Here is a 20,327-nt window from a genome sequence, read left to right on the forward strand (position 1 = left end):
GAGGGAATTGGGGCCAAAGAAGTTAGATGACGTGCCCAAAATTAGAACAGTAGGTAACAGCAGAGAGGGAATTGGAACCCAGGTTACCCCAGCCACACGGAGACAAAGAACAACAGATGAGAGAGGGAGGAAAAGTCAGGTGGAGAAACTGGATGCTGAATTTGTTTACTGTTGTGTTCAACTCCCATGCTCCTTTTCATTTACCCGGAGGTCGGTCACACCTCCCCTTCCAATATGTTGTTTTGCTCCAACAACTTGAAATTATCTCTAAAATTTGGGAAGAGCTTTACTTACAAATTTAGTTGTGGAATTAAGATGCACTTTTTCATAGAACTCTAAAGATTTGGTATGCATATAAAAGAGGGCTTAATGTTTCAGATCCCTAATTTTTAATCTCAGGGGCATTAATAAGCTGTTTGTTTGTTTGTTTGTTTGTCTGTTTTGTCTTAAAAAATTATACTGACAGCCATTGGCAACTGATTTACTTGCTTTTATTCTCGGAAAGATTAGGTTTGTTCAGTCTTTCAGTGCCTGAAAGTGTGTGATTTCTTTAAAAATCAGCATTTATTTCACTGCTCATGATCTTTTGTTTCCAGATCAAATTCAGGATGGGTGAATGTGTAATTGGTTCCCATTGCAAATTGTTTAAGTACAACTTTAGAACTCTTTAGGGATAAAAATGAATCATTTTAGTCTGAGATGATATTCCTAAATTAATTTGTACATTTTTTTAATATTTCTAGGATTCAACCAAGTTTCATTTCTTTTCCCTCTGCCTGGTGTTTTGTTGTTTTTGTTGTCTTTTGTTGTTGTTGTTGTTGTTGTTTTTAACTATCAGGCTGTACTGTCATTATGGTAGCCACTAATCACATGTGACTATTTAGATGTAGATTTATATTAATTAAAATTAAATTTAATTTAAAATTAAGTTCCTCAGTCACACTAGCTACATTTCAAGTGCCCAGTGGTCACCTGTGACTATTATATTGGACAGCATAGATGTCTAGAACATGTCTATCATCTCAGAACGTTCTAGTGGATGGCACTAAGGGCTAGTAACTGGGAATGTCTGTCTTGGGCACCCTTTATTGGCCAATAATGTTAAAAGAAGCCAGAGGTTCTCTGCATACATTTCAGAAATCGATCACATAATCTATAAGGTCTAAATGTGGCAGCTTCATAGATTATCTCACAAGTGAGCACAGCTGATGTCCTTTTAGGCTTGTGACTGGTCTCAAATGTTGCTCTCAAGGGTAGGCAGTTTCTAACATAAGAGGTAGTTCAAATATTCATGTGTAAGTCAATTTGGAATTCAAAAGACATTCACCCATAAGAAAAATGTTATAAATCATGTGACTGAAACTTTGCATTTTCTGAAATAAAAATTAGTGGAAATGATAACCAGCAGAAAATCAACAAATTTTAACATTTCAGGGCAGTTATAGATTGGTAGGAAGAAGTAAACACACACCCCCAATACACATGTACACATACACAGAACAATGTTAGATTAAGTTTCTGATTTAATTAGCCAAGAATATAAAATCTTACTGGAAATGAGTTGGCTTCCAGGGCAGGAGCAGGGATGTGGCATATCCCAGCCTAGCTTCCATTGACACCCAGAGTTCCTACTTCCAGTCTGCATGAGGAATGGTGTTGCCACACCTGTGAGCTCAAATCTTGCTACACCACTGTTCTTTTATAATCACAGCTTACATCAGCAATCTGGAAGAACTCACACCAACTGTATGTATTTTTTCATACAGTTGTATGGTGTATGTATGCATTAATACACCAAATGTATGAATTTTTTCTTATGGGACTATTTACAAACATCAGAGCTCTGGCCACACACAGCATCAGCAAAGCAGCATCCTTCTCTTGAGGGGATGCAGCAGGGTTAGGGCTGCAGTCCCATCACTACTTCAGCCCCAGAAAATTTTATTTTCCTAATCCATTCCCCTCACTTTGATTTTACACTTTTTTATCCTGGTGGTTCAAAGACTGAGTTCTGTTGGAAGACCATGCTCACAAATCCACTTTCCCAGAAAATCAAATCCAATTAGAAAAAATAAAATTGATCTTAGAAGTTGGCTCTTGAACAATAAGACAGGTTGAATTAGAGGAGGTAGATGAAAGTTTGTGCAATGATCCTGGAGGGACTGTTGGAGACTTCCAAGAGCACTCAGCGTTAATGATGATGATTGTACTATTCGTTCTTATTTTATTTTCAGACTCACAGCTTTGTTTCCCTTGGCAATGGTAGATCACCACACTGCTCATATAAACAGAATCTATATTTTTCTCACAAATTCAGGGCAGAAGAGAGAGTGGAGTATTTTCCAGGGAACATTGAGTAAGAATCAGAAAAAGAAAAGAGAATAAGATTAAAGAGAATGTTTATGAACATTCTGGGGGGTGGGGAAGGATTGCTCAGAGCTGTAGGGGGGATGTGATGGCCATGATACCAGTGAACATTTGTGGAGCACTTAATGCAGTTTTTGAAATATTTTGCATGTATTGACCTATTTAATGAGTTAATTAATGATTTAGTTAACTAGCTGATTCGTTTGATTTTTGTCTTGAATTTAAGACAGAGAAAAATAGATGAATAATGTGCATAAACTGCATGAAAGAAAGATTGTGAGAAGTATATTATTCTCCCACCCCAGTTAGCAAAGTTGTCAGAAGCCAGTTTCAGTGCTAAGCAATCAGCTCTTTGCTCTATAGCATGCTTGGGATTCAGGATACCTGTAAATGGGAGATGATCAGAAGTCCTGATTTCCTGTTCCTCTTTAAAAGGAGGAGGACAGATGAGATCAGTTTTGGAGATCATAGATCTCTTTGAGAATATGAACAAAAGTACAAGATAATGTATGTAACACTTAATTTAATTAAAGAGAAATGTCAGATCCGAGGTTATGCTACAGTCTCAGAGGCTATGACAACAGAGATTTGTTCTTGCTCATGATAGAGGTTTATGATGGGTTAGTTTGCAGTTCTGTTCCATGACTCCTCAATCCGGATCCAAGCTGATGCATCCTGCACACCATCTGGGGTAACATTCATTCCTGAGTTAGGGAAAAGGCAATATAGCAGATCACATATTGGCTCCTAAGGCTTCCAATTGGAAGGGACATGCACAATTTCAGTTCACATTTCACTGCCAAGCAAGTCACCATGTGCAATCCTCCATGTGCCTAGAAGAAAAGGTTCAAATTTCCAGTGAACAGACATAACTACCACACAGGGTCAAGAATCCCCAAAGTAGGGGACCTTTAAATTCCTTTGTGGTTCAAGGTTGCTGTGAGTCCAGATTAATTTATGATATACTTATTCAGAGTTTATCCAGGAAGTCTACATATATAAATGATAGGTACCAATTCCCCTTCAATCAGGTGGTTATCTTTATAACCAGGACAAGAGTGAGCCTTCTCCTAATAAGGTATGAGCAGAAGTTTTTGGACTATTCCTTCAACTTTGAGTGAGAATTGAAGAAATGAGTAATTCTCTCCCCAGTGCCACAGGGGTTTTCTATAGGAGAGAAGAGTATGTTTCTCAGTGGCAAAGTTACCTCAACAGCTTATGCATAATGAGATCAGACCAGACAGCTACCAACATTCCTTCCAACCCTGAGATTTTTGTGCTGTAGGCAGGTGCCTAATGAAATATCAGATGACTAGATTTTAGAATAGCCAAGCCAAGTGTATCTCAGGAAAAGGATATCTAGAAAAGTAGCCATGAAATGGCCTTAGCATTCTCACTTTGGCAGCACATATACTAAAATTGGAGATGGTCTTAGCAAGAGAATAACAGACCCAATAAGCTAGTAGAACTCTTAAGCATCATCAAATGCTGGCCACTCAGCTGGAGCTCCCAGTGACTTCAACCCTTTCATAATCTCCACCAGCATTTTTTTCTTAATTGTATACATGTAACATTTTCCCAGTTTTATGGAAAGTGCTGTTCAAAGATAGCTTTGAGATGAGTTCCCTTGTTAGCCTCCCTCCAGCCAGAGTGCCTCCCCTTCCCTTCATGCCTTCCTTATAAAAGTCTTTGCTACCTTTGACCACCCTCATTTGATAGACATGAAAATTGAGGCCCAGAGAGGGGCTGTAACTCACTTAACTCAAAAGCCATTTGGAGGCAGGGTCAGCCATCCACTTCTTTGAAACTTCTGAGTCAATTGCAAGTCCCAAATTCCCTTGGACAAGTTTGGGGCCTAATTTTAATTTAAAGCTTACTCAAAAGATGGTATTTTTGATCATTTACTTTGAAATACTCTATGTCCTCTTATTTGTCTTCATTCAGGGATTTGGCTTGTGTTCTTGCAAGGAAAGGTGATGCTCACTCAAAAGTCCTTGCCTGCTTAAGGAGGGCTATGGACATGTCTCATACCACTCAGTGCTGCCTTAGCTTGGCAGTCATCCTGATGATGAATTGAAGATACTTTGCACATCATTTCTTCCCCTTCCACTTTTTCTTCCAGCTACAATTATGATAATGTATTGCAGCAGACTTTGTAAAGAATCAGGGCCTCTGGATAGTGATCTCTTTGTTTCTCTTACAGTTCCTTATCAGCAGAATCCTTACAATCCACGGGGCAGCTCCAATGTCATCCAGTGCTACCGCTGTGGAGACACCTGCAAAGGGGAAGTGGTCCGCGTGCACAACAACCACTTCCACATCAGATGCTTCACCTGTCAAGGTAGGAGGCTCAGCTCCCCCACTCTCTTCTTAGATTCCTGACCATTCTTGCACCATCAGGTCATGCCTCAGGGGCAGAAAGAACAAACACAGGTGGCTGGAATATCTATAAAGACCTAAAGAGACTTTCCCTGAGCCTCTTCTTATGAGATTCTCCCTTAGAATGAGGGCAGTGTATTGGTACGTGAGGGAGACAAGGATCCTGGTAACCTTGGAGGGGCAGGTGCTGACCCAGAAGGAAAAAGACTAATCTGCAAGCTTAACTTACTCATCTGAAGAGACTCCTGGTTTGTGCCTATAAATCAGTGTGAGAGCAAATGAAAGTGCAAACTATCTTGGATAAAATTCAAGATAGTTTTTTTGTTTGTTTTTTGTTTTTTGTTTTGAGAGAGTAGCTATTCTATGACAATGTAGCAATCTTCAAAGGTTAAGTTTAACAAGGGAGAAGAGACATCTTGACCTTGGTAAGGTTTGCAATTTGGGAGCACATAGCTGTTAGGTCATCTCTCATTGTTACAGCTTACACAGGGCTAATTTATATAATCCTAGACTCAACCGAGCTAAGAGTTCCTAAAGAAGACAGATAATTAGCAGCAGGAAAAGGGACTCAGCTGAAAGAGCACAGAGAGCCCTCTGGCCCGGGGCAACACACCCTTCCACAATGTCTCTCCAGCCTCCACATCTTGACCTCCTCATTCAGTCTTCCCTGCTCCACAGAGCAGCCATTCTAATGTTGGATTGCCCTGTGGGTTTAGAAAATGACCCAAAATTTGTAACTTTTTTGTTGATCTTATATTTGTCCTCATAAAGTCTGAGAAATACTTTGTATTCGCTTTTCCCTTTGACTGCTCTTCAGATACTTGTATCCAGGTTTTCCCCATGTCAAACTATATCACAGGTCCTTAAATTGGGTCTCATCTTAAATGATTCCAACAGTGTCATTGTCCTGGAGTCTTCCTCTTTGATCCATTCTAGTGTGTCACTGTCGTTCTTAAAGTATGATACTCAGAACAGATCACAGTTTTCAAGGTCTAGCAAATACAAAGGACTACATTTCTGTTGATGTAACTGATATTGAACTGACTTCCTGAGGAGCCCCTTCACACTACCGGCTTATATTGAATTTAAAGTCGGTTGAAACCCGCGGTTCTTTTTATTTCAGTAACTGCCTCAGTCTCATGCACCTGAGAGTGACTTCCCCTGCCATTGTGAAAATCCTGAACTTCTTTCTTCATGATCTAACTAGACTCTGCACTGAGCAAACAAATTACATATACATATTTCCTAATTTGTTTATAGATGCATATACGGGATACATTTTAACTGGTGTGATTTGAATTTTATATTGAGTATTGGCAAACCCCTTTAGTATAAGTTGAATTGCAAGAATGTCTTGGTGAGTGATTATTTTTACACCCTCTGAAATTGAGGCGGGACGAAGGGTAAAGACAAGGAAATTGTTACAAAGTGGTAAAGGATATAATTATGTGATTATATTCTTAAGAGAATGTATCAGTTACCTTTTACTTAAGCAAAAACTTAATAGCTTAAACCAATCGTTTATTTAGTTCATGATTCTCTGGGTTGGCTGGGCAGTGTTTCCCAGTTTCTAGCTCTGCTTATCTCTACTGGCCTCATCATGATGTTATGCAGTTGGCGGGTGGGTCTGCTGGCAGTGGTTGGCAAGCTGCTAACCCCAGTGTCTCCACATAGCTTTTCATCCTCCAATGGGCTGGCTTGGGCTTGTTCATATGGTGGTCTCGGAGCTCCAAGTACAATGAGAGAACAAGCTTTAATAGGTAAGACCTTTTCAACCCTCAGCTTAATGTCCTGCTGTTGGCCAAAACAAGCCAAATGGCCAACCCAGATTCAAGGTCACGGAGAAATAAACTTTGCCTTTTGTAGGGAGATCTGCAGCATCAGATTTCAAGGGTGTTAATACAGAACGGAATAATTTGGCCATTTTCACATTTACCACACGGAGTTTGTAGAATCTCTTTCAACAGAGATTTTAAGGGGAAAAAAATAGACCAATATTTTTTCTGAATATTTTCAATGTCCGTTTGCTTAAAGGTAAAAGAAATGAGAGGATTTTTATTTCCAACAGCAATCAACATGACAATTAAGTACCCTATTAGATAGCTTTCTCATCTAAAGAATCTAAAAATTGTTATGAATTTCTTTTACGACTCTTTTAACATGCACTACCATGCTGACATGAAAGGAAGGAATCTATGAAGGCTAAAAACGGAAACAGAAACCCTGCTGTGACTCCCAATGCCTTATTTCATCCTGATAGTTTATCTTAAACCTTGGAGACCTTGAGCTTTTACTCTGTTGTCTAAATGGATCATGGAGAACAGGAGGCAAAGCTTAGCATCTAGTCAAAGTGGGAATCCAATAGGAGACCTATGTATAAAGCTGTTTCCCCTGAAAAAAATGTTCTCAGCATATGATGGATGAGAAATAAACTGGCTCTGGAGAGGGAGAGAGCAAGGAAACTTGCCTGTTCCAACTTTGGCACTGAGTAGAGGGGAATAAAACAGTGGCTCACTCCTGTAATCCCAGCAGTTTGGGAGGCTGAGGCGGGAGGGTCACGAGGTCAGGAGTTTGAGACCAGCCTGGCCAACATGGTGAAACCCTACCTCTACTAAGAATACAAAAATTAGCTGGGTGTGGTGGCAGGTGCCTGTAGTCCCAGCTACTCAGGAGGCTGAGACAGGAGAATCGCTTGAAGCCGGGAGGTGGAGGTTGCAGTGAGTCAAGATCACGCCACTGCACTCCAGCCTGGTGACAAATTGAGACTTCATCTCAAAAAAAAAAAAAATTATGAAAAATTACTTATGAAAATATCTGTCCATAATCCACCCTTTACATGGATTCATGACTATATTTGTGTTATATATTTGTTATAAATAAAAATTTATAACAATATATAAAATATGTAATAGAGTCAAGCAGAAAATTTAAGTTACAGCGGTCTCCCACTTGGCAAATGGCAAAAGCAAATGATACTCCTCTTTGGAGGAACTCAACTTTATTCCAGGCCTCAAAGACTTTCCACACATAGTGTTATCAGGAAAATGAGTAACTCACAGTCAGTCAAAAACATACAAATTATAATGGAGTGAGAGCCAGCAGAAACAATGGCGAGCAGAATCAGAACCTCAACAACTTTGTATATTGAAATTTCCTGTCATTACATAATAACTATATTGATACATTTAAACAAGCTAGAAAATATGAGCAAAAAAAAAAAAAACAGTGCATTATAAGCAATAGTGCAGAAGATTTGAAAAGGAAACAAATAAAACTTCTAAAAATAGAAATATATAATCTTTGAAATTTATTCAATGTATCAATTAAATAGCAGATTAGATGTTGCTAAAGAAAAAATTAATAAAACAGAAGATTTCATCCAAAAAAAGTTATACAGATAATAGATCAAAAATATGAGAAGGTAGTAAAAATAAAAAAGAAGCTAATACATGGAGAATATAGTGAGAGGTCCTGACATATATATCTAATCAGAGTTCTGGGGATGGATAATAGAGAACATGAGTGGGAGGACAATATTTGAAGAGACAACAGCTATGAATTATCTAGAGCTGTTGAAAGACACATATCCTTGAATCCAGAAAACCTAATAAATTCCTGCAGGAAAATTTAAAAGAAATCCACCTACAATATCAGAGTAAAACCTCAGATCATCAAAGAGCCGATCTTAAAAGTAGCCAGGGAGAAAAGACAAATCATCTGCGTATAAATGGTAAATGGCCTGACAGCTGACTTTTCAGTAGCAACAAGGAAACTAGAAAACAGCAGAAGAATATATTTAATGTACTGAAAGAAATAACTGTCAAGGAAAGATTATGTATTCAGCAAAACTATCTTTCTATAACAAAGACAAACCTACAACTAAGATTATACTTAATGGTGAAAGACCAAATGTTTCTGTTAGATATGAGTTCTAAATTTCTTTTCAAAGAATTAATACGTTAGTATGTTCAATTCTTTGCCTTCTACTTTTAAACTTAACTTCCTCGTAAAGCAACATTTTTCAATTACCTACTCCACCCTGACTCATTCCGATTTCCTACCCTACCCTGACTCATTCTGATTACCTACTCCACCCTGACTCATTCTGATCACATGCTCCACTCTAACTCATTCAGATTACCTGCTACCTGCTCTGCCCTGACTCCCGCCAAAGCACTCAACCCGTCATTCTCTTTAAATTAGCCAATCGGAATTTGTTTAGCCTGTGCGGTCTAACCCTAGCCAATAGGGAAACGACACAGCAGCAGGGGCCACGTGCCTCAGGGATAAGAACCCCTTCCCCTCCCTTGTCCAAGTGCACCCTCACCTTTGCTCCATCTGTAAGGGCGCACCCTTCTATAGTAATAACTTGCCTTGCTGAGAATTAAAAAGGAAATTTTATATTCTAGTGCTATTCCTTTTGCAGCACCGAAATTTTATATATAACATTTCCCTGTAAGATCAAAGACAAGACAAGAATTTCTGCTCTCACCACTTCTATTTGACATTGCATTTTAGGTTTGTGCTAGGTTAATTAAGGAAGAAAATGAAATAAAAGGCATCCAGATTAAAAAGGAAGAAGTACAACTAATCTCTATTTGCACATGACATGATCTTGTATAGCAAATCCCAAGGAATACTAAAAAATTATTAGAATGAATAAGTTTATCAAGGTTTCAAGATATAAGATCAAATACCAAAATCAATTATATTTCTATACCATAGCAATAAACAATCTGAAAATAAAATTGAGAAAACAGTTCCACTGGCAATAGCATCAAAGAAATACATAGGAATGAATTTAACAAAAGAAGTTCAAAATGTGTACTATGAAAACTACAAAATGTTCAACAAGGCCTAAATAAATGGAAAGGTGTCCCTTGCTCATAAAATAAAAGACTTATTTATTATTAAGATGGCAGCACTGGCTTGCAGATGGCCGCCATCTTGCTGCATCTTCGCATGGCAGAGAGAGAAAGGGAGAGAGGGACAGCCAGCAAACTCTCTAGTGTCTGTTGTTTTAAGAGTACTAATCTCATCATGAGGGCCCCACCCTTATGATCTCATCTAAACCTAATTATCACACAAAGGCCTATCTCTAAATACTAGGATGTTGGAGGTTAGGGCTTCAACATATGAATTGGGGGTGGGGACAGAATTCAGTCCATAGAAAATGCAATCCCTATCAAAATCTCAGCTGGCCTCTTTGCCGAAATTGATGGTCTGATCCTAAAATTCATATGGAATTTCAAGGGACGGACATAGAATAGCCAAGCAATCTTTAAAAAGAACGAAGTTGGAGAACTCACACTTCCCACTTTTAAATATGCTACAAGGCTATAATAAACAAGATAGGGTGGTACTAGCACAAGGATAGGCATAGAAATGAATAAAATCAAAAATATAAACATAAACTCTTATATTTATGGTTGGTTAATTTTCAACAAGGCTGTTGAGATAATTCAAGAGGGGAAGAATGGTCCTTTCAAAAAAAGGTGTTTGGAAAACTGAATATTCATATGCAAAAAATGAAGTCAGACTCTTTCTTTACACATACATAAAAATTAACTAAAAATTGATTGAAGACCTAAATGTAGAAGGTAAAATTGAGAAACTCTTAGGAAAAAATATAAGAATAAATCATTGTGATCTTGAGTTGTGCTAAACCTTCTTACATATGACACCAAAAGCTCAAGCAACAAAGAAAAAATATATTAATTAGATATTATCAAAATTTAAAACTTTTGTGCTTCAAAATACACCATCAAGAATGTGAAAAGACAACCTCTAGAATAGGAGAAAATATTTGCAAATTATAAATCTGAAAAAATATTTGTGTCTCAGCTATGTAAAGAATTCTTACAATTGCATAATAAGAAGACAAATAACCTAATTTCAAAATGGGCAAAGGATATGAATAGACATTTATACAGAGAAGTTATACAAATGTCCAATAAGCACATGAAAAAATGCTCGACATCATTAGCCATCAAAGAAATGCAAATCAAACCACAATGAGATGCCACTTCACATCTACTAGAATGGCTATAATCAAAAAGATAGATAACTAGTGTTGATGAGCATGTGGAGACATTAGAACTCTCATACATTGCTGGTGGAAAGGAATGTAAAATGGTGCAGCTTCTTGGGAGAATAGTCTGGCAGTTCCTCAAAAGATGAAATTAGAGTTACTGTATGACCCAGCAATTCCAAATTCCACTCCTCAGTATATACTCAAGAGAAATAAAAATATATGTTCACATAGAAATATATACATGAATGTTCATAGCAGCATTATTCGTAATAGCCAAAAAGTAGAAAAACTCAAATCTTCATCAACAAATGGATAAATAAAATGTGATCTATCTCCACAGAGGGATACTATTTAGCAATAAAAAGGAATGAAATACTAATAAATGCTCCAATGGGAATAAACCTTGAAAACATGTGAAAGAAAACAGTCACAAAAGGCTACATATTGCAGGATTTCATATGTATGAAATGCTCAAAACAGGCAAATTATATAAAGACAGAAAGCAGATTCATGGTTATCTAGGGCTGGGGGTGGTTGGAGGAAGATAAGGAGTGATTTGTAATGGGTTTGTGACTTGTTTTGGAGGTGATGAAAATGTTCTGGAATTAGATAGTGGTAATGATTGCACAACTTTGTGAATATGCTAAAAAATGGTTGAATTGTACATTTTAAATTGTTGAGTTATATGACTTGTGAATTGTATCTCATTAAAACTGTTAAAATGAACTGGGTGCAGTGGCACACACCTGTAATCCCAGCACTTTGGGAGGCCGAGGCGGGTGGATCACCTGAGCCCAGGAGTTTGAGAGCAGCCTGGGCAACATAGCGAAGCCTCTTCTCTACAAAAAATACAAAAATTAGCCGGGCATGGTGGTGCATGCCTGTAGTCCCAGCTACTTGGGAGGCTGAGGTGAGAGGATCATTTGAGCCCAGGAGGCGGAGGTTGCAGTGAGTTGTTATCAAGCCACTGCACTCCAGGCTGGTCGACAGAGTGAGTCCCTGTCTCAAAACAAAACAAAAACTGTTAAAATAAAAGACCCAAAGCAAAGTAAAAACATGTTTAGATTTTTTAAAACTGAATTTACCAACAACAAACTCTTATTAAATGAAATTATAAAATATGTTCTGTAAGCAGAAGAAAAATGATCCCCAGATGGCAGAACTGAGATGAAAGATGGCATGGTTAGCAAAATCTTAATGAAAATCAGAAAACACTTCAAACTGAAAGATAACAAAAATGCTATGTATCAAAAACTTGCATTACAAAATGTAGTTTAAAGTGGTACTCAGAGGAAAATGTGTAGCCTTAAATTGTCATAATAGAAAAGAATTAAGTTCAAAAACCGTGAACTAAGTGTTCAACTCAAAAAGTTTGAAGAGCAGAATGAATCCAAGTAAAATAGAAGGAAGGAAATAATACAATAGACATTAATCAAAGAAAAAACACACAGTGGACAGGATTAGCAAAAGTTGATTCTTTAAAAATACAAGTAAAATAGACAAAATTCTGGCAAAATTATTCAAGTAATGGGAGAAAATATACAAATCAACAATCTTAAGAATTAAAATAGGGACATCGCTATAGTTGCTATTAAAATTAAAGACATAAAAAGAAATATTATAAACAATTTGAGTAATAAATTTTAAAACTTAGATAACAAAATTTATCAATTCTTGAGTGCAAATTAAAACCTACTCAAGAAGAAATTTTGAAACCTGAGTAGTCCTATAATCATCCAAGATATTGAATTTGTGAATTTGTAGTTAAAACTCTTCTACGAAAGAAACAAAAATCAGCATTGGAATCAAGTTCTACAAAACATTCAAAAACAAATCATCTATGTCTTATAGAAAGTCTTTCAGAGAAGAGAAAAGGGGTACACTTCCTAACTCATTTGAGCCAGCACAATACCAAACAAGGAAAAATAATCATATGTCCATATCATTCATGAACATGGATTTTAAAATCTTAGACAAAATATTAGCAAACCAAGTTTAGAAAAGTGTGAAAAATATAGCATAACTGACCAAGTTGAGTTTATTCTAGAAATTTGAAATTGGCTTAATATTAGAAAACTGGTTAATGTATTTTGCTATAAAGATAAGAAAGGATAAAAATATTTGATTATTTTAATAGAGTAGAAAAGGTGCTAGATAAAATTTAACACCCACTTATACCTAGTTATTTTTATTTTTATTTTTTTGAGACAGAGTCTTGCTCTGTCGCCCAGGCTGGAGTGCAGTGGCACAATCTCGGCTCACTGCAAGCTCCACCTCCCAGGTTCATGACATTCTCCTGCCTCAGCCTCCCGTATACCTAGTTATTTTTAAAACTAGGAGGAATTGAAGAAAGCTGTCATAATTGATAGATTATGTATACAAAAACTATAAAGGAAACATTTAATAGTAAAATGCTGAAGGCATTCTCTAAGATCAGGAACAAGATAGAGGTGCTCACTGTCATGACTTCTGTTCAACATTTGGCCTGGAGGGTCCTAGACAATCCAGCAAGATATAGAAATAAAAGTTATAAGGTTTGAAAAGGAAAAAAAACCTATTATTTTTAGATTATATAATTGTCTGCATAGAAAACCCAAAAGAATCTACAATTTAGTAAAATCAATAAGAAAATTAGTCTATAATAAGGAGAAAGGAAAAGAACCCATTGGTCACTTTTAGATAATGCTGGTGAAATCATTATTTTGAAACAAATAATATGGGCAAAGAATCAAAACTTTAACCTATTGTACAAACTGTACAGTACTTAACTGTAAGCAAAGGGTTAATGAAAGTTTCTATCTACAGAAACACTCCACCTACGGGCGCCTGTAGTCCCAGCTACTCAAGAGGCTGAGGCAGGAGAATGGCATGAACCTGAGAGGCAGAGCTTGCAGTGAGCCAAGATCGGCCACTGCACTCCAGCCTGGGTGACAGAGCGAGACTCCGTCTCAAAAAAAAAAAAGAAAAAAAAAAAAAAGAAAGAAACACTCCGCATAATAAATGAAGAATTAAATAATTAGAGTATTTTAATTTTGCAAAGCTTTAATGAAATAGTGTATCTAGCAATGATCATCAATAGCCATTTCTACTCACCAACACCACCCCCTAAATCATAGAAGTGCAGAACATCAATGTAGTATTATTCCTAAAAAGAAAAAAATAATCAGACCTGAATTTCAAGTCTGTAGATATAACCACCATTTATAGAAAATGTAAAAGAGAGGAGAACAAGTTAATCAACACCATAGGGATACAATCAGCAAAATCCAAACTGTAGAAATGACTCAGTCTCTTTAATAAATACATTGCAAGGAGAAAATAAGAAGGAAAAATAACTAGCAATTAAGGGACTTAAGAGGTACATCAGACAAATGCAATGTATGAACCTCGATAGATTTTTATTCAAACAACTAGTCACTAAAACAAAAAAAGAAAAGAAAAAAAGGATGGGATAATTGGAAAAACTTGAACACACTGACTTGATAATGCCTTAATAGACATTATTTTCAGTGCTTTTAGATTATTGTGGTTGGCTTTTTTAAAGAGTCCTAATATTTTAGAGATACATTCTGAAATAATAATACTAAAAAGAAAGTCAATAAGAATTTATTAAGGTTACTAAATACAGAATAAATATAGAAAAAAATTGCATTTCTATTCACCATTAACAATCAAGACACCATTTACCTGAACAAGAAAAAAAGTTTAATTTAGAAATAAATTTTATAAAGTTGTATAAGATAAAAATTATAAAATTGTTAAATTTATAGAATATCATAAGAAAGACATTAAATACCTAAATAATTTTTTAATATGCTAAATTCTCTGATAGAAAGATAGAAATATCAAAAAGATGACAGTTCTACTCTGGTTGAACTATATATTCAAAACAATTCTAATACATTCCATAAGGTTTTCCGTAGAAATTAAGAAATCAGTTAAAATTATATTCTTGACAAAAGGCCAGGAATAATCAAAGCATTCCTAAAGAACAACAAAGCAAGAGGGCCTGTCCTACCAGATATCATCATTTGTTATTAAAACCTATTAAGACCGTGTGATCTTGGATTAAGGACAGATAAAAAGACCAATGGAACTGAATATAGAACCAAACACAAACTTTCATACATATGGAAACTTGCTTTTTGCAGATCAGTGGGGAAAGATTAGACTGCTTAATAAATGATGCTGAGATGATTAATTATCCATGTGGGAGAAAATCAGATCCCCACTGTATATCATTCCCTAAAGCCAATTCCAGGTGGATTTGCTTTACTATGAAAGGCAGCTCAATAAAATTTTTAGAAGACAATATAGGAGATACCTTTTTAGGATTTCAGGGTAGAGAATAATTTCTGAAACATGACACAGAAAGGGCAATCCATAAAGGAAAAGATTCACAAATTCAACAACGTAAAAACTGAGAACTTTGGTTCATCCAAAAACAAGAAAAGGGGAGCAAAAAGCAAGCCCCAAATTGCAGAAGATATTTGTAATAAATGACTGAAAAAGGATTGATTTCCAAAATATATTAAGAATTTCTACAAGTCTAAAATGTAAAAAATGAGCAAAAAACATTAGCAAGTATTTTAACATTTGAAAAAAATTCTCAATTTGATTAACCATTAGGGAAATGAAATTTAAAAATCACAAAATGATAAATGATATCATTTCACATCCACTATGTTGACCAAATATGTCAGATATTACTAAGTACTGTTGATGATATATATCAGTGGGAACTGCTGGTGGGAAGGTAAATAGGAAAAGCTCTTTGGAAAACAGTGAGGCATTACCTCACAAATGCAAGAATGTTTAGAACAGCATTTCCATAAAAGCAAAAAACTGCAAGTAGCTCAAATGCCCTTCAGCAGTGGAGTAGACCAACTGTGATGTATTCAGGCAGTGGAATACAGCACAGCAGTGAAAATGAGTGAACTGCAGTTACGTGCATCGACGTGGATGAATCTCAACACACAATACTCAGGGAATGAAGCAGGCACGGGACAATTGCAGTATGACTCCATCAACATAAAGTTCAAAAAGTGGCCAAACTAAACAAAATATTGTTTATGGATACATCACAGGTGGTAAGACTATAAAGTAAAGCAAGGGAATGATAAACACATAATTAGGGACGGTATGGGACAGAGGTGCTCTTAAGGAGAGGAGAACAGGCTTCTAAGGAATTGGTGATGTTCTGTTTCATAAACTTGGTAGTGGGTACATGGGAGTTATTTTACTATTCTTCTTTAAACCATACATATATATTCTATACATTTTCTCTATGTATAATATATTTCACAATGAAATGTTCTGAATAATGAATTAGATCACCCTCAGGGGCCCTTCTAACTCTTGGATTTTGAAATTTCATAAAATCCAGTCTCATTCAAAAAGTTGAAAATCACTAAAACTGTATGACAGAGTCTTGCACTTTCTGATCTAGATGTGTCCTCAGTTAACCACCCAGCCCCTTCATCTTACAAATGAGCTCCAGAGAGCTGGGATAACTTTTTCAAAATCTCCCAGCACTTGAGTGCCAGAACAAGACCACAGGCAAAGGTCCAATAACCTACAAAACATCACATTGTTCACTGACGCATTCCGGGGCTGTGTGCAAGCCCTCCTTCTGGGCCTTATATTTACATTGAGCATTTATTCTGGATTTGCTCAAAGCAGTTTTAACGTTCAATATTGCATTCCACTCAGCCTCAGATCCATCTGTCATGCTGGTCCAGCTTGCCTTCCATCCCTGTGCTCCCCGCTGTATTTCCAGGAACCCCTGAGAGGCTTATCAACCTTTACATCCTTTCTACCAAAAGCTTCCTCCTTCAGCTCCTTGGGGGCAATGGAGGACTGATTGTTCCAAGTTTTCCTATGGTGGCCTGGATTTCTCCACTGGGAGAGGTGGCTCTGGGGGTGGAGTTGGCAAGGGAGACAAAGGAGAGAAAAAAAAAAGGGAAAAAACAGGAGCTGTTTCCAATGAGGTTGTAGGCCATAACCTAATTGATTCCGCAGCCATGAAGTCAATTGCTCCACCACCTGCACGGCCCAGAACAGCCTGTGCTCTGGTTTGCCTGCTCATGAGACCAGACATTGTTTGATGTGATGAATTTTCATAATGCCTGATGGAAGATGAACCCTTCCCAGACTTCTGCCACCACCACCATCTCCACCACACTCCTGCCTCTTCATAGGGGTGGGGTCGGGGGCCACAAGCAATGCTCCACACTGAGTTTAAAATGTTTAGGCGTATAGTAAGCGCTAAAGGAAGCTTTTCTTCTCATAGACTTACAGCATGTCAGTTCTAAAAGAAAAGCTCAGCCTCCTCATTCTGCGTACAAGTGAACAGAGGCCCCAGAGAAGTGAGGGTAAAGTTCACTGTTGTCCAGAGACTCAGTGGCAGTGATGAGACCAGAGGTTGGGTGGTCTGACTATCAGACCACTGTGTCTCCCACTGTCCTGAGCTGTTCCCTCCCCTCATGCAGTGACTTCTGAAGCTGCCTTCTCCTCACTCAGCCTCACCCCTTAAGCCTCCAGTCCCCAAAGGTGAACAAATATTTATGAAATATTTCTGGCATTCACCTGGCAGTCTCTCCTATTTTTAACCTGGCTGCTTTTGCAAAACAACTTCCCCTGTTAAAGGTGAGATAGTATTTGCTGGGGTGTTTTCACTCAGTTCCACGTTGACTCTTCAGACTTACAGTCTTGCTAACTATCTTATTGGTTTTCCCATCATTGATCACCCTTGAGAAAGCTGACTTGTACTAACCAACTCCTCAGGAAACTGATGTAGAAAGCCCGAATACCTGTTCATCAATGTGGACGAGAGGTGTGACCTTGAGTTGGATTGTTTCATGGTGGCCTGGCCAGCACCTGGCCTCTCAGAGGCAATCTAGGTGGAAAGTCAGTCCATCAGACAGCAGCCTCAGAACCAGGGGAGCTGGTGACAGGATTTGAATGGGCACCGCAGTTGCCTTCCTCTGATTGCTAACCAGGCCCCTTCCTCGCTGGCGCATCCTTGCTTTAGCTGATTGGTACATTCAGTGGGTTTCTACAGTTCTGGTGGCCCTGTGAGCCATTTATTGCCTTGGAAGAAATTTTGCATCTTTCTGCTCTGCCCATCATGTGTTGATTTCACAACTTAACTCCTTACAGGTAAATCTCATATTTCTAAGTCCTTCAGTGGGGGTGGATCTCACATAATTCAATTGTTGAAACACCTATAAATCTACTTGTTTTTCTGTTTTGTCCTACATTTATTTCTCCCTATTATCCAAAAGAATATTCCAAAAGACTATGAAATGCCTTGTAAAATCCTGTTGCATCTCTGTTCAAAAGCCATCAATGCAATTGATCATTTTTGCAGCTGAGTGATGGAGAATTATTACAATCATCTCCCATTTTTGTATATGTTTGAGATATTTTTCTAAATTTTTCTAAACTAGGGAAAAAAAACATCCACGGCTCTTCAGTATCCTACAAAACCTAATCTTCTTAAACTGGATTCAGGCCTTCCTCCAACTGGTCTGAACAATCTTTTCCTGCATTACTTCCCACAACTTCCTACAAACACCACCCCTACTTCTAGCCTTCACACAAATATCACTTGCACCTTCCTGCCTCTGTGCTTTGGCTCATTCATTCTGTTCCTTTAGTGTTCAACTCAGATGCTACCTCCTCTGAAAAGCCTCCCATGATCCTTGCAACTGACAAGGCTTCCTTCTTCTACCTCATTCACAGTCCTTACTGCTTGCACTGGTTCCGTGGACCATCACCGATGATATGGGACATTTTTTCTATATGATCTTCTCTCTGCAGCATTTTTAGCTCTTTGAGATTCAGGGATTGTGTTTTATTATTCCTGCCTGAGAATAGACACCCCCCACTCCTTATGGCTATGGTAGGCACAGATTCTAGACTTCAAATCATCCATCCCATTGCCATCTGAAGGTGTCTCCAGGTTGGGATTTGGAGCATATGGTCCTCACACTGCTCTTCACCTGGCACAGAATCATGCACGTAGGAAGTACCCAGGAAATGTTTAACTGAATGATTCTTTTATTACATTCATATTTCCACCAGCTGTGTGGCCTTGCGTGAGCCACATGGCATTAAACTTTTCATTCATGTATTGGGAGGATTGTACACCACCAGTGCTTCTTAGTGTGCATCAGAATCAGCCTATCCGGGTGAGGGAATGCTGTTCAAATGCAGATGCCCAGGCCTCAGTCCCATGGAGTCTGATTCAGGCCCAGGCATCTGGATTATAAGAAGCTCTCGGGGTGATACTGATGCTAGTGGCCTACTGGCCATTCTTTAAGGAATACTGGCCCCAAAGGCCTGTGAAGTCTGACATGCTACCATTCTGTGGCCACTCATGACACAGTGAGACACCAGCCTTTCCCCCAGTGAGGACCTTCTGCTTACAGACCCTCCCTGGACTCAACCTGCCCTTGTTTTCCTCCTTGTTCCCCAAGTATGTGGCTGTGGCCTGGCCCAGTCAGGCTTCTTCTTCAAGAACCAGGAGTACATCTGCACCCAGGACTACCAGCAACTCTATGGCACCCGCTGTGACAGCTGCCGGGACTTCATCACAGGCGAAGTCATCTCGGCCCTGGGCCGCACTTACCACCCCAAGTGCTTCGTGTGCAGCTTGTGCAGGTGAGTGGGCGACCAGCAGGGCCTGGGACCCTCTGCATAAGCCCCCGGGGCAGGGGAAGACCTGGCTTTTTCCAGGAAGTTCTGGGGTTTACAAGGTTTGTGCTGCACATTTAGATTTCTGGAACCTCAGGTGTGGAGGGATCTGATGGGCCAGTGGTTTTCAAACACTGTAGCATCTGAACCTTTCTTATAAAATACAATCTGATCTAAAACACTGGTTTGTCATGTGATAGAGGCAGAGTGAGGATCTGTACCTCTAAACTCAGCCTCCCAATTCCTCTCAAAAGGCCCCCAAAGAAACCACTGATTCTCTCAGAACTCAGTTTGGAAACTGTGGATCTGGCCCATCCTCCCACACCCTCATCCACAGGAGGGACAGGGATGTCTGTACATAGCCTTCCTCCATCATCCTGGCACCACCTCATGCTGTTGGAGTGACCCTGGCAAGTGACCCCCATCTCTGTAAGCCTCAGTTTCTCCACAAGTAAAATGGAGGTCAAAGCCATTCCAACCTCATCGGGTTTTCTTGAAGATCAATGAGATGATGATGCAAAGACATTAGCTCAGTGATCAGTACGTGAGAGTGTCTGTTTTTATTATTCTTTTCATTATCATGATGATAGTCATCTACTTTCTCTCAGGACATCTCCAGGGATGGAGAGCTTATCCCTGCCTCCTGCTTTACCTTCCGCATCACCATCGCTTGTTAATTGAATGCCAAGCAACACATTAAGGAGATGAAAAAATGAAGAAAGCTCAGCCCTACCCACAAATACATTAAATGTTAATGGACAGCTCTGATTACATCATAAGTAAAGCATGATTAGAGTATATACGTATTTTTTAATTGGGAAAGGAATGTATGGATTAATTATTCTCC

The 20,327-nt window shown here is 38.3% G+C and overlaps 1 protein-coding gene across 3 annotated transcripts in view; it reads left to right on the plus strand.

Annotated features, from left to right (window-relative positions):
* ABLIM3 (actin binding LIM protein family member 3) overlaps positions 1–20,327 on the plus strand; it is a 118,568-nt gene that overhangs the window by 37,130 nt on the left and 61,111 nt on the right. For all 3 annotated transcript variants that reach the window (XR_008625449.2, XR_008625450.2, XM_003829046.5), the window contains exons 3-4: positions 4,571–4,708; positions 19,264–19,447. Coding sequence is in view for 1 of the 3 variants with exons in the window: in XM_003829046.5 (XP_003829094.2) it covers positions 4,571–4,708; positions 19,264–19,447 (322 nt within the window). In the remaining 2 variants the exon portion in view is untranslated. The remainder of the gene's footprint in view (positions 1–4,570; positions 4,709–19,263; positions 19,448–20,327) is intronic.

Source organism: Pan paniscus, chromosome 4, assembly GCF_029289425.2.
Source record: "Pan paniscus chromosome 4, NHGRI_mPanPan1-v2.0_pri, whole genome shotgun sequence".
NCBI lineage: Eukaryota > Metazoa > Chordata > Mammalia > Primates > Hominidae > Pan > Pan paniscus.